The sequence below is a fragment of the Cetorhinus maximus genome, chromosome 6 (assembly GCF_964194155.1).
Source record: "Cetorhinus maximus chromosome 6, sCetMax3.hap1.1, whole genome shotgun sequence".
NCBI lineage: Eukaryota > Metazoa > Chordata > Chondrichthyes > Lamniformes > Cetorhinidae > Cetorhinus > Cetorhinus maximus.
In genome coordinates this window covers 114,167,185-114,182,902 of record NC_135884.1, presented here as the reverse complement: position 1 = coordinate 114,182,902, position 15,718 = coordinate 114,167,185, and the positions used below count along the sequence as shown (strand labels likewise).

At 43.2% G+C, this 15,718-nt stretch overlaps 1 protein-coding gene across 1 annotated transcript in view; it reads right to left on the bottom strand.

Annotated features, from left to right (window-relative positions):
* LOC144682050 (uncharacterized) overlaps positions 1-15,718 on the bottom strand; it is a 620,845-nt gene that overhangs the window by 131,609 nt on the left and 473,518 nt on the right. The window contains exons 5-6 of the mRNA XM_078544320.1: positions 5,714-5,851; positions 280-374 (exon numbers count right to left, since the gene is read on the bottom strand). Of these exons, the coding sequence (XP_078400446.1) occupies positions 280-374; positions 5,714-5,851 (233 nt within the window). The remainder of the gene's footprint in view (positions 1-279; positions 375-5,713; positions 5,852-15,718) is intronic.

Sequence of the window (15,718 nt, the reverse complement as noted above, 5' to 3'; positions counted from 1 at the left end):
GCAAGAAATAAAAACTGAAACTGGACTGATCAACAATACACAGCTGAAGCATCATATCCTATACTTTATTTTACAATGATGGCTGACCTGCTGTACATTTCCAGTATTTTATGGTCTTGGTTTTGACTTGCAGCATGTGCAGTTGTTCTTTCTTTTATACAACATCAAAAAGTGTATATAATAACATTTTTACTACTTATTATTTAATTGTATCATAGTCAGTAGATTATCCCTTGCTTTTAAACCTCTTTCCTCAAGCCTTTTACAAAGCCTTGATACCTTTTCAATGCAGCCATGTCCACTTCATACTTGGGTCGAATTGGTATGTGGCTCCCACAGATGTAGTACAGTCGATCCACTCTATGCGGCACCATCTTTCAAAGAATTAGACAATTAGTAATTCCCCCACAACAATTACTCTCCCCTGTACTAATTCATAGCAGAATCTGAGTAAATATAGATCTGCCACAATTTTATTCACATCAAGAAGAGAGATTTCGTCAAGTGCTTAAAAATTACTCAGCCAGAACTATTCTGACCGTTACTAGTGAGTAACTAACTTGTCATTTCTTTGATTCTCATTACATCACACTGCACAATTCCCTCCGTTTCCATTGCATTTGAACAGGTAGATTAAAAGTTCCGTTAATAGTTCTCTAATAGAAAGTCAACTGAGTCTTTGCAACAAAAACAAAAATAGCTGGAAAAACTCAGCAGGTCTGACAGCATCTGCGGAGAGGGATACAGTTAATGTTTCGAGTCCGTATGACTCTTCATCAGAACTAAGGAAAAATAGAAATGAGATGAAATATAAGCTGGTTGAAGGGGGTGGGACAGGTAGAGCTGGATAGAGGGCCAGTGATAGGTGGAAGCAAAGAAGAGATTGCCAAAGATGTCATAGACAAAAGGATAAAGGGATGTTGACGGTGGTGATATTAGCTATGGAATGTGCTAATGGTGACATTAAGGGTAGAAAGCAGGACGAGCAAGTGACAGATAGCCCTAGTGGGGGTGGGGTGGGGGAAGGGATCGAAATGGGCTAAAAGGTGGAGATAAAACAATGAATGGAAATACATTTAAAAATAATAGAATTAGGTGGGAAAAAAATATATATTAAAAGAATATATATATATATATATATATAAAATATATAAATTATTGGAAAAGGGGGAATCGGAAAGGGGGTGGGGATGGAGGAGAGAGTTCATGATCTGAAATTGTTGAACTCAATGTTAAGTCCGAAAGGCTGCAAAGTGCCTAATTGGAAGATGAGGTGCTGTTCCTCCAGTTTGCGTTGAGCTTCACTGGAACATTGTAGCAGGCCAAGGACAGACATGTGGGCATAAGGGCAGGGTGGAGTGTTGAAATGGCAAGCGACAGGGAGGTCTGGGTCATGCTTGTGGACAGACCGAAGGTGTTTACAACTTCTGCAACAACAGAGGCAATATCAAATGCACTGGAAAGTCTGACTTTCTAATGCATGCAAAAGACAATATTAGCAGCAGAATCAGTTAAACTTATCAATTTGCCTATTTTGCTGAGGAACTTGTGTTTCCACTGGAATCTCCAGTGGCTACCAGATAAAGCAGCCAGGAAGTGTTCATTCCCTAGTCACGTTTGCTAATGTATTTAGTATTTCTCATTTCTTAAGATCAATTTGAAGGGCTTCTTAATCTAATGATTGCCACAGCTTTAATGATATTTTAATCTTTTTATTATTTTATAATTATATTTATGGATCATACATTCAATACACTCCTAATATAATTACATACGCAAATGAAGTCTCCATGTTACCAGTGAAGTTATAGCAATGGAACAGAAGCAGTTCTCAGGAAATTCCCAGCGTGCATATCTAAGTTTCCTCATCACCTCAACATGATGTATTACACTGAAGGTTGCACAGCTCAATTTTGTTTTGTTTCAGTGTACCTTCTTGAGTTTAAATGCATAATCCACTTAGACATTTATTGCGAATGACTTTGAGCAGTTACACAAAATAGATTTTTTAAGGTCTATAGGAATAATTTGCACAGTCATGGTATATTTTGTATTTAATAACCTTTTGGCTGCAAGCGTAAATTTCACTGGTGTTTATCATATTGGCCGGAATTTACTGTGGATGACGGGGGTCTTGCCTACAAGTTGGAGTACTGCATCACTTTTCCCATCAAGGCCTGGTGGTTTTCTGAGGTAGTCAGGCACTTAGTGGGGCAGCGCGGGCCTCCCATCAGATTAAGCTCCTAGTAGGGAGGAAATCCTGCCCCTGAGAGATGCCAGTCAATCAGAGGCTGGCGGCTCTCCAGTACCGGTAGAACCACAGAGTGCCACTACAGTGCCACGAGGACCGTTGCTGGATCCCCAGATAGAGATGACCATGCAAGATGGGGGTTGCAGGGAAGAGGTCGTTGGGGGAGGGGGTTTGGAAGCCAGGGCAGGCGGGTGGCTTCCTGTGGGGCCCCCCTTCCCAATACCATCCACTGAATTTATGTAAATTAGATTAACAATTTTATATAAAAACTTTGGGCGGAATTTTCCCATCCCTGCAGCCGCGGGTTTCGTGGTGAGCAGGAGCAGAAAATTCGGAGAGAGGCCAAAAGTCAGGATCCCTCTGGCGGGAAATTGATTCCAAATTTTCCCCTCATCATTTTCATGGCGGGCTGATAGCGGGTTGGGTTTCCTGTTGATCCATGTTGGGAACACAATTTGCATGCATTACCATATCATAAATATTCCTTAAAAAAGCGACTTGCCAGAAGGACATTCCCCCTCCCAATTATGTACCATGCCAACAGGAAATTAGACCTGTCTAACCACGACCGGATATAAGTGGTGGCAGCTGTCCACCCTCACTTCGCTCGGGACTTCGAGGTGAGTGCAACATTCAAAGCCTAACTGCAGCAGCACTGCTCGGGTTTCTCAGCAATGCCAGTGTGATGCCAGCCGGAGGAGAGTAGTGGTGGATGGGGATTGTTCGGGCCTCTGTTCAAGGAAGAAGCTAAGGGCCCTCAGACCATCCTGGTGGGGGATGGAGGTGTAGAGGGATTGGACGTCCATGGTGAAAAGGAAGCGGTTGGGGCCAGGGAACTGGAAATTGTTGATGTGACGTAAGGTGTCAGAGGAATCATGGACGTAGGTGGGAAGGGACTGGGCAAGGGGAGAGAGAAGGGAGTCAAGATAATGAGAAATGAGTTCCGTGGGGCAGGAACAGGCTGACACGATCGGTCTGCCGGGACAGTTCTGTTTGTGGATTTTGGGTAGGAGGTAGAAGCGGGCCGTCCGAGGTTGGGCGATTATCAGGTTGGAAGCTGTGGGAGGAAGATCTCCAGAGGCCCCACGGAACTCATTTCTCATTATCTTGACTCCCTTCTCTCTCCCCTTGTCCAGTCCCTTCCCACCTACATCCGTGATTCCTCTGACACCTTACGTCACATCAACAATTTCCAGTTCCCTGGCCCCAACCGCTTCCTTTTCACCATGGACGTCCAATCCCTCTACACCTCCATCCCCCACCAGGATGGTCTGAGGGCCCTTAGCTTCTTCCTTGAACAGAGGCCCCAACAATCCCCATCCACCACTACTCTCCTCCGTCTGGCTGAACTTGTTCTCACACTGAACAATTTCTCCTTTAACTCCTCTCACTTCCTCCAAATAAAAGGTGTGGCAATGGGTACCCACATGGGCCCCAGCTATGCCTGTCTCTTTATGGGGTACGTGGAACATTCCTTGTTCCAGTCCTACTCCGGCCCCTTCCCAAAACTCTTTCTCCAGTACATCGATGATTACTTCGGTGCTGCTTCGTGCTCTCGTCGGGACCTGGAAAAATTTATTAATTTTGCTTCCAATTTCCACCCCTCCATCATTTTCACATGGTCCATCTCTGACACTTCCCTTCCCTTCCTTGACCTCTCTGTCTCAATCTCTGGTGATAGACTGTCCACCAATATCCATTACAAGCCTACTGACAAGCTACCTCGACTACAGCTCCTCACACCCCGCTTCCTGTAAGGACTCCATCCCATTCTCTCAGTTCCTTCGCCTCCATCGCATCTGTTCTGATGATGCTACCTTCAAAAACAGTTCCTCTGACATGTCCTCCTTCTTCCTTAACCGAGGCTTTCCACCCAGGGTCGTTGACAGGGCCCTCAACCGTGTCCGACCCATCTCCCGCGCATCCACCCTCACGCCTTCTCCTCCCTCCCAGAAACATGATAGGGTGCCCCTTGTCCTCACTTATCACCCCACCAGCCTCCGCATTCAAAGGATCATCCTCCGCCATTTCTGCCAACTCCAGCATAGGGATCGTTCCCTCTGGGACACCCTGGTCCACTCCTCCATCACCCCCTACTCCTCAACCCCCACCTATGGCACCTCCCCATGCCCACGCAGAAGATGCAACACCTGCCCCTTCACTTCCTCTCTCCTCACCGTCCAAGGGCCCAAACACTCCTTTCAAGTGAAGCAGCATTTCACTTGCATTTCCCCTAACTTAGTCTACTGCATTCGTTGCTCCCAATGCGGTCTCCTCTACATTGGAGAGACCAAACGTAAACTGGGCGACCGTTTTGCAGAACACCTGCGGTCTGTCCGCAAGAAAGACCCAAACCTCCCTGTCGCTTGCCATTTTAACACTCCACCCTGCTCCCTTGCCCACATGTCTGTCCTTGACTTGCTGCATTGTTCCAGTGAAGCCCAACGCAAACTGGAGGAACAGCACCTCATCTTCCGACTAGGCACTTTACAGCCTTCTGGACTGAATATTGAATTCAACAACTTTAGATCTTGAACTTCCTCCTCCATCCCCACCCCCTTTTCGTTTCTTCCCCCTCCCTTTTGTTTTTTCCAATAATTTATATAGATTTTTCTTTTCCCATCTATTTCCATTATTTTTAAATCTATACCTGTAATGCCCTGTCAGTCTTTCCACCCCACCCCCACTAGAGCTGTACCTTGAGTGTCCTGCCATCCATTATTAATTAGCACATTCTCTTAGATAATATCACCACCTTCAACACCTCTTTGTTCCTTTGTCTGTGACATCTTTTGATTATCTGCTCTTATCACTGCTTGCTTGTCCCTACAACCAACTCCCCTCAACTTCTCTTCCCCCCGCCCCCCCCCACCTTAAACCAGCTTATATTACACCCCTCTCCTAATGTTACTCAGTTCTGTTGAAGGGTCATAAGGACTCGAAACGTCAACTCTTTTCTTCTCCGCCGATGTTGCCAGACCTGCTGAGTTTTTCCAGGTAATCCTGTTTTTGTTTTGGATTTCCAGCATCCGCAGTAGTTTTTTGTTTTTGCCGTGTGTATGCTTCACCCAAGCCTTCTCTCAGCTTACTTCATTCCACCCTATCAGCAGAGTGAAACTAGAAAGCTTATTATCTCCATAAAAAACAGGAAAGTACAAGACTACAATATTGCCAGACCTCTAGTTTGCTTGAAATTAGCAGAATGCTTTTGTGCGTGTGAACATTGTAGAGATAAAGAAATGTTGACTTAACAATACACTCTACAAGGTTTTAAAACAAAGAAATATCATCAGAAATTGGAGGTGATTTTTGCAAAAAGTTAGCTGTCATGTTCTCAGTGCTAAATGTACTAACATTTTTTCAAAAACCTTGAAAGGGCAGTTCTTTGAGATTTTGATGAATAAATGCATTTAAGTTGAATACCACTGTGATGTGTTGAGGGAAATGGAGCTTTTTATTTACCTGAGCTATTTGTTTCAATGCCTTGCATTGTTCAATGTCCCTCTGGTTTTCTTGTAAACGATTTACTTGCCGACTGCAAGCAGGTTGCTGGTCTAATGCAACCCCACTCCTTTGCTTCCTAGGAATGTGATTGGTGGCCTGCAAAAGATTAGAGCTCAATGAAAATGCACAACTGCTCCATTTGATTTAAAGTTCTAAATAGTGCTGAGCGATATATATAACCACAATGTGGTTGGCTCTAAACTGCCCTCTGAAATGGCCTAGAAAGCCTGCCCGTCAGTTCAAGGGAAATTAGGGATGGGCAACCAATCCTGGCCTTGCTAGCAATGCTCACATCCTATGAAAGAATAAAGAAAAAAATAATATATGGCAAGTATGTAGGAATGCCCCAGCTGAGTGAGAGGATGGTGCCATTGGGTAGGACAAATAATTACATTGAAAACAATGTGCAAAGTGATGCATAACAGCCTTAACAACACAGCCAAAGATTCACATATTATCAATCTTCCAGCAAATATCAGGAAGAGAAATTCCAAATATCCATACAAAAGGGTAGTTTAGAACCCTCTTCCACAAATGGCAATTGATGCTAGATTAATTGTTAATTTTAACTCTAAGATTGAGAGAATTTTGCTAACCAAAGATACAAAGAGATATGGGGCAAAGGCAGGTATATGGAGTTAGATTAGAGATCAGTCATGTTCTCATTGAATGCCGGCTGTATAAGCTCGAAGGGTGAAATGGCCTATTTCTGTTCCTTTGTTACTTTTTGTTTCCAGATGCAATAGCGTAAAATAAATTGAACACACCAAAACAAGAACAATCCTATTCTTACTATAGAGTAGCAGATCCCATGTGGCATTGTTCATTGACTTATAACAGTTCCTCAGCCCAACCATCTTCAGTTGCTTCAATAACTTCCCTTCCATCATAGGGTCAGAGCTGGGGATGTGTGCTGATGATTGCACAATGTTCAGCAACATTCACAACTCCTCAGATACTGAGGCAGCTTGACACCATCCAGGACAAAGCAGCCCGCTTGTCCAAATACAGCAAGACCTGGACAATAACAAAAACAAAAATACCTGGAAAAACTCAGCAGGTCTGGCAGCATCTGTGGAGAGGAGCACAGTTAACATTCTGAGTCCGAATGATCCTTCAACAGAACTAAGTAAAAGTAGAAAAGAAGTGAAATATAAGTTGGTTTAAGGTGGGGGGGGGGGAGGGGACAAGAAGAGCTGGATAGAGGGCCAGTGATAGTTGGAGATTGCCAAAAGATGTCACAGACAAAAGGTCAAAGAGGTGTTGAAGGTGGTGATATTATCTAAAGGAATGTGCTAATTAAGGGTAGAAAGCAGGACGAGCAAGGTACAGATAGCCCCTAGTGGGGGTGGGGTGTGGGGAAGGGATCGAAATAGGCTAAAAGGTAGAGATAAAACAATGGATGGAAATACACTTAAAAATAATGGAAGTAGGTGGGAAAAGAAAAATCTATATAAATTATTGGAAAAAACAAAAAGGAGGGGGAAAATCGGAAAGGGGTGGGGATGGAGGAGAGAGTTCATGATCTAAAATTGTTGAACTCAATATTCAGTCTGGAAAGCTAGAAAGTGCCTAGTCGGAAGATGAGGTGCTGTTCCTCCAGTTTGCGTTGAGCTTCACTGGAACAATGCAGCATGCCAAGGACGGACATGTGGGCACGAGAACAGGGTGGAGTGTTGAAATGGCAAGCGACAGGGAGATCTGGGTAATGCTTGCAGACAGACCGAAGGTGTTCAATATCCAGGATTGGGCTGACAAGTTGCAAGTAACAATCACACCATACAAGTGCCAGGCAATGACCATCTCCAACAAAAGAGAATCCAGCCATCGCCCCTTAACATTCAATGGCATTACCATCACTGATTCCCCCACTATATTTCCAAGTCAGGAAGATGAGTGACTTGGAGGAGAACTTCCAGGTGGTGTTGTTCCTATCTATCTGCTGCCCTTGTACTTCTAAATGGTAGCAGTGAATTCCTGCAGTGCAGCTTGTAGATGGTACACACTGCTGCTACTGTGTGTTGGTGGTGGACGGAGTGAATGTTTGTGGATGGGTGCCAATCAAGTGGACTGCTTTATCCTGGATGGTGTCAAGCTTTTTCAGTGTTGTGGAAGCTGCACCCATCAAGGCAAGTCCTGACTTGTGCCTTGTAGATGGTGGACAGGCTTTGGGGAGTCAAGAGGTGAGTTACTCATCACAGGATTCCTAGCCTCTGACCTGCTCTTGTAGCCACAGTATTTATATGGCTAGTACAGTTCAGCTTCTGGTCAATGGTGACCCCCAGGATGTTGATAGTGGGTATTCAGTGATGGTATTGCCATTTAATGTCAAGGGACGATGGTTAGATTCTCTCTTGCTGGAGATGGTCATTGCCTGACACATGTGCGGCACAAATGTTATTTGCCCTTTGCCAGCCCAAGCCTGGATGTTGTCCAGATCTTGCTGCATTTGGATATGGACTGCTTCAGTATCTGAGGAGTGGCGAATGATGCTGAACAAATCAATAGCGAATGTCCCCACCTCTGACCTTATGTTGGAAGGAAGGTCATTGACGAAGCAGCTGAAGATGGTTGGGCCGAGGACACTGCCCTAAGGAACTCCTGCAGTGATGTCCTGGAGCTGAGATGACTGACCTCCAACAACCACAATCATCTTCCTTTGTGCTAGGTATGACTCCAACCAGCAGAGAGTTTTCCCCCTGGCCCTCATTGGCTCCAGTTTTGCTAGGGCTCCTTGATGCCACACTTGGTCAACTGCAGCACTGATGTCAAGGGCAGTCACTCTCACTTCATCTCGGGGGTTCAGCTCTTTTGTCCATGTTTGAACCAAGGCTGTAATGAGGTCAGGAGCTGAGTGGCCCTGGTGGAAACCAAAATGGGCGTCAGTGAGCAGGTTATTGCTAAGCAAGTGCTGCTTGATAGCACTGTTGATGACCTCTTCCATTACTTTACTGATCATACTAAAGGCATGAAGAAAGAGTCGGAAAACGCAATCAGTGTAGATAACTCCTATATGAAGTTTATGCTGGCACAGATATGATGGAGTGAGTGGCCATTTTTTTTTCCTGAATTTTCTACAATTCAATTTGTAATTATTTTTAAATCAGCAGTTTGTTACTTGCCAACTTTGGCATTTTTAAAGCTACGGACAACACTTGGACAACTGTCATGAGTGCAGATAAACCTTTCTAGAATAAAGTCCTAAATGCAGTTTTATTTGTCTGAGCTTCCATAAATTAGTACATGATAATAATGGAAACAATTCATTAAGCCTTCCATACAGTAGACCACTTCATAGTGCATGTTTGGCTTATCAATTAGAGATAAGTTTCATTTTTAACCTAATGTTTTTAAACTACTTATATAACAAAGGAAAACTAAAAGAAAATCTTTCAACTGGGTAGCTGTAATTTGGGAGCATTAGTTTTAAATCCCTGCACCAAACTATGTCTCCATTGTGATTCCATTTCTGCAAGTGTCATAGGAAAATAGCATCATAAAATTCAATTAAAATTTTGGCAGACAGCATGTTTTGCTACACTGGTACACCTAGTAATTTAATTTCCAATTCATTTCTGCTGATATGCGCATAAAGCTAGACAAGTAACTATTTTTCTAAATTAACCTTTCCTTGTACTCACCTGAGGGATCACACAATGTGTGATTTACAAGCATTTACTGGCTTTTGATTCTGTTACTGAAGAAGAGTGCAGAATCAGTCATAAGAGACTTGATGCTTTAATCTCCCTCAACCCCAAATTCTTTTGTTTTCTCTTCAGAAAGGAAGAGGCTAAAACCACACACTGATTACAGAAAATGCAATATATATTACATGATAAAATTAAAAACCTTGGGAGTGAATTGAGGCCTCCCGCCCAACAGGTGTAGGATATGGTAGTGCTCCAGGTCTGGTGGGGAATGATGAAACAATCTCTTGTTGCCAACAATATTGGCATTCCCATCTTATCCAGGGCTTGCCACTGGGAAACCAAAGGGAAGTGTGTGGGTGAATGTTTGTGTGTGTATGGGAACCTGCTGTAGAAGTTACAACCAGTACCCCAAGAAAAGTGAAGAGGACCAGCCTCCACAAGGGTGAATGTGGATGCCACTGGTGGTGTCCCAGCCTGCCAAATGACATGAAATCCACTGTGGGAACAAGTTATTTTCTGGATTGGCCCCTGTGGTGGCAGGCTTGGGGCAGATGGAACTTTTACTACCATAAGAGCACAAGAAATAGGAGCAGGGAAAGGTCATTTGGCTCCTCAAACCTGCTCTGGTATTTAATAAGATAATGTACGATCTGACTGCGGCCTTAATTCCACTTTCCTGCCTGCCCCCCAAAACCTTTGAATCCCTAGATCAAAAATCTGTCTAAGGGAGCCATCTCAGTTTCCAGGCCATAAGGCAAATGGGTTCCAAAAAGTGACACAAGCAGCGCTCGCGCCCATCTTTCCCAACCAATCCTGGTGCCCACCCACTTACCCTGCAAATTCCAGCAGGGGATGAGCACATCCATGGACATGGCCTTGACATAAGCATTGTGAACAGTAACTTTGTGTTCAGTATCTTTCAGTATTAGTAACGTCAATTGAAAATTTCAAAACTGAGATTGGTAGGCTATTGTTAGATAAATATATTAAGTTTGTGGAACCTTGACAGGCAAATAGAATTAAAATGCAGATCAGCCATGATCTAACTGAATGGTTTGTACAGGCTGAAGAGGGTGAATGGCCTACTACACTTCCTATGTTTGTCATTGTGTGATATTTTTGAATTAAGCCTTAATGAATACTTCTGTAAATTAACTGTATTGTAGCAATGAGTGAGGTTTGGTTGTGTTTAGGCTACTACAGCTCCATGTAACATCAGAAGTTATATCCCAGGGCCTGGACAATCTGTGAACAATACCTCAAGAAACCTACCAGTTTCTATGCAATATGTAAAAACTTGCCTTTTACAGAAACTAAAAATCAAAACCAAAATTATATAAAACTAAGTTTCCGATTCCCCTGGTCAAATATTAGTCCAGCTGATTCAATTCTCATGTGGTTTTGTTGATTTAATATTTGGCTTTTTTGTATTCCAACAGATCTTTAGAAGCAATAATGCCAAAAAAGGTTGATGGTCTGAATGTTCTTGAATCAAGTCACACATTGAGCCATACGGCACATTTGAGACCACGCTGACAAAAGAACATTTATCACTACTGTCAACAAAAGCATTTTTGTCATATGGTTCAAATAAACTATCAGTGTGTTATTGGTATCCATTGATACTCTTGTCAATTTTCAGGACATCTTCACAATAGTCAGAGTGGAGTACATTGCAACAATTAGACAGTTATAAATGATGGATGTATTCTTATTATGGAGTTCAACTGAATTCCAGCGCTAAACCAGATACTGAGGCCCCAGTTGCAACATGCCGCAAGCCAGTGGGATGGAGTGGTGTCCCAATTGCATGCAAGAAACTCAAAACTAAATGCAACGTGTCCGTCAGTGGATTTTTTTACACAGCACCTAATTTGACTTCTAGGTTTCTTATCCAATTAGCAGCAAGGGGCACGATGTGGACCCAAATGACACAATCTCAACTCCAGTATTTAAAGGGGAAATCCAAATGTACAATTTGAAGGAGTTGGCTGTCAGGGAACTGGGCCTGCCAGAATAGAGTCTGGGTGGAAAAGACTGCATTCTGTTTCATCAATACCTTCCTGGATATGCTTCTGGGGGCTGTGAGGATTGGGAGAGACATACTCAGAAAGAAGCCTGCTGCTGGGAGAAAGAAGGAGTTGGAGAGGTTGAGGAGGGAGTTGGCAGCAGGAGGACTGTGGTGCCATATGCTTGGACCTGGATTCTCACTCCTGAGGTGGGTACACAGAGTTGGGAAATCTCTTGGCTCACTGCACACATCTTGGGAAAAAGTGCCCCGAGTGGTGGGATCTTCATTTTGGGGGAGGGAGGGGGGATGCAGGTGCGGTATGGGGTCAGGCCCACCACCCCTTGACACAGATCAGTGGCTACTGGGGCTGTCAAGTGCTGAGGTAGGCTGTTTAAAAGACCTATTGTTATCATAGTGGGGGTGTTGTAAGTTCTCAGTTTGATTGACAGTTCAAAGAGGCGATTAAAGAATTAGCCATCTTGATGTGCAGTTATGAATACAAATATTTGCTTTTAGAAGGGATTAAGTATTTGAGAGAATTTAATGTTGTGGAAGGCTTGCGTGGATATGACTTTTTATATAGTGAAGTCTGTAATAGAGATTCAGAACTTTATTTCATCTGAACATGGCTCCTGAGGTCTGCCTATTTTGTATGCTGGGTGAGTTGGTATGGAGAGTGTAAAGGCAAAATGTGGTGGCTGGGTGTCATGAGTTGGCAATAAGTTGGCATAGGGCCCACACAGGAGTGGGTGGCAGCATGGATTGGCAAGGAGGATATGAGATGTCATTGGGGGTAGGTGGAGGGCATGGGTTGGCATGGAAGGCATGAGAGGGCACTGGGGTGGGTGGGGGCATGGGTTGGCATGGAGGGTAAGAAGGGCTATTGGGGGCAGGTGGCATGGGTTGGTATGTCTGGATATGGGGAGTGGGTGGGGTTGAGGGGGTGTGACGATGAGGGCTAGAGGACCTAATGTATAATGAAACAGTTGGAATGAAGTCCCAGATAATGCCAAGGTTAAAAATCAATGGTTCAAGGAAAAAGGAAATATAATGGAGTCCTTGAAATGGCGTCCATGTTATACAATCGGTCTCTCAACCAAAGTGGAGAAGTGGGAGTCATGTCATAAGGAATCTGCCCGACCCCCCTGCCCTCCGCTAGCTGGGAGAACCAGTTACCCTGCCTTGCTGTACTGTCACTGAGCCTGCCATCTTCCATCAATGAAGCAGCAGCTCAGAAAAAGGGCTCTGTCCAGGTTTGAATGTCTGGCCCCATCTATGCTGTTTCTACTGGAACTTCTGAACTTCTGTGCCACCGCCTACAAGACTAATTCACATCTGCATGCCCATCTCATCATGGAAGTCATCTCTACTGGAAAAGCGGATTATCCAGCATCAGTTTCACCCTGCTGACTCCTATGATGGAATAGACCATTGGAATTTTGATTCAGGACTCTGGACTCACGTGAAACAATAATTCTTATTTTCTTTGTGGTCTTTGCCCTTTAACTCTTTTTTTTGTATCCCTCTTTTACTATATGAATTCAAAAAGGGGGGACATTACGAACCCTCTTCCTGCGTTTTGAGTGTGTGTAAAATAAACTAACCCTCTGATTTTACTCTATCTCAAGTTTGCTGTGGGGTTATTAATAAATATTGGATCAGACCAAAACTGACGGGTTAGGAAATACACCACAGCTAATGAAGTTGCAAATCAAAAATCAAAACACCTTTCTATTTACAGATGAGTGGTGAGGGAGAAATCAGGATTGTTTAAATTAAACACCTTCCTGTCCGTAACAATGGGTTTCTGATATGTGTCATGGACCAAGTTTGCAATGGGTATCCCTCGTCACTTGGTAGCCACCCTCAAAGCCTGTTTCCAAGTCCAAAAAGATTAGGGAGCTTAGACAGCCGCAGGATGAAAGCATTCTGGCAGCTTTCCGGGAATCTGATGCACACCTACATGAACATCTTTTTTGTGGCATACTGATGGAGGGTATCACAAATCCACCTGGTTGTTCTGGAGGTGCGCAGTTTGCCAAGTGTGTGCAGTCTTTGGCACCCTGCACCTGTGGGAAGCCATCCAGAGCTACAAAGCCAAGCACCCGCTCATTCTGACTGGCATCATCGCTGGCAAAGTTGATGAAAAGCACAGGCCTGAAACATCTTGTCTTTTCTCTTTACAAGTGCTGGGCATTTCCAGAAGAAGCTATTTTTATTTCAAATTTTCAGTTTTTCCAATATTCTCTATTATTTTTTTCCCCAATGCATGCTTGACTATTCAAAATTTACTTAAAGTAACTCAATGGATATTATGTAAACAGGACACTATTCTGGAGTTTTTATAATTGGAGTTCAGCAAGAATTCAGTAAAGCCTAATTTTTCTTGTATTATGGGAATATATTTGTACTGCATTTCACAATATCTGTAGACAAAATTATGTGAAGCAAATAATAGGAGCCTTTCCACACTTGTCATGTACTTCTTGCATAGTGCATTACAATGGATGGAACAGAATGTACACCAATAAGGTATCCAGGTAACACAAAATAGATCATTTTACATCTGTAGTAACAATCAAACTGCATAATTCTCCATGGAACATTGGTTGTATAAATGTTAATCAGAAAATATTAATTTTTAAAACATCAGGGTTATCACTCAGTATGCTACTGATAAAAAAAAACTGCCTCAATGTTTGTTCCATTGCACTGCATGTCTGTGTGTCCTTCACATCTATCTAGAATATTAATGTAAACTGGTAGTATTTACCTGTTGGTACAAATGGTACTTTACATATTGAACAGGATCTGAAATTCAGCGTGTCTTTCAGCGCCTGTGTCAAGATATTTGAACTCCTATAGTATTATGGGTATGCATCCATATTTTGCATAAGTTTAAATGAGAGATGTTGATCAAATGAGCAGCAACAATTTTTGTATTCCTTACCTCATAAAAAGAATACTATTGGATGCCAAAAAGAACATTATTGGATGTCTAAATGCTTTGACTATTGTTTAACTCTCAGACCTATCTCATGGCATGCAGTACAGCACCAAAGAGAGAAAGCTCCCTACTTCATCCCTTCCCACTTTGCCAAATGATGCCCAAGTATTAACTAGGTTGTTAGATAAAGGTTAACGAAATTACAGCAGTATACATAGAATGAGCACAGTGACTAAAAAGTAAAATATGACCAAAACGGCTTTAAAAAAAATAGATGTTGTATATGATATTTAAGAGTGAAATTTAGAAGAACAAACGCATCTAACATATATAAAGTTCAATGTGCATTTGGAACCTTATTAAAAAGCTACTACTTGTAATAATTTGCTTTACTTAGAAAACAAAGTGGTTTTCTTTATAAGCTAAAATATTGTGGAAAATTATTCCATACTGTAGATGTAATCAACCTGCAACCTTACACCATTTCCACAGCAAGGAGAGCCATCCAGGCACAATAGTACAATGAGATATTTCTATAACATAGGGTTGAATCAAATGCTCTGAAAACAGCAGTTGTTATGCGCATGCGCTGACATATTATCGGGCGCAATGACATCGGGTCCCGTTCCCGACATTATCCAGAATTAGTGTGATGACATGGCTGGTGGACGGGGCTAAACATCGGGAGCCCGCCTGCTTTATTCAAATGTCATTAAATTGGGTATTTAAGCTCATTAATCAGGCAATTGACTTAATAACATGTCATGTGAGTGATAAAACGCTTGCAGAGTGAACTTCACACCAGGTGGGTTTCCCTTTTTTTAAATGGCAGCTTGTTGGGGCGGGTTTAAAGGGTTCAGCTGAGCCCTGAGTATCAGCTTCGCAGTTCAGAGTTGAGTTCTGTGACTGCTGGGGTGCTTCATACAAGAAGCAGAGTTTGCATTTCTAACTGACCTTGTGTAGAGGCTTTATTCCTCCTGCAGAAAGGTCCATTTAGACCTTGACCATCACTTTAGCCTTCAAACTAGGCCAAACATGGAGACTGTGTGGGACAGAACCTCCAGTGAGGAGGAACGGAGGAGGAGGAGGAGAGCGAGAGGAAGAAGGGCACATCGAGCGGTCCAGGATGCACTGGTGGTTCATGAGGATGCCAGAGCTGCGCCAGACCCAGAAGGACATGAGGTGCAGAGGACATATGCAGCCCCTCGAGTATATAGGCAGAGACTGAGTTATCTGCAGATGTTGGTGACACAATGCAAGAGGAGGTTCAGGCTCTCAAGAGCCAGAGTCACATCACTTTGTGACATGCTGGCAGGGGAGATCTCATCATTGGGAGCCACCCAATGCCTGTGGCT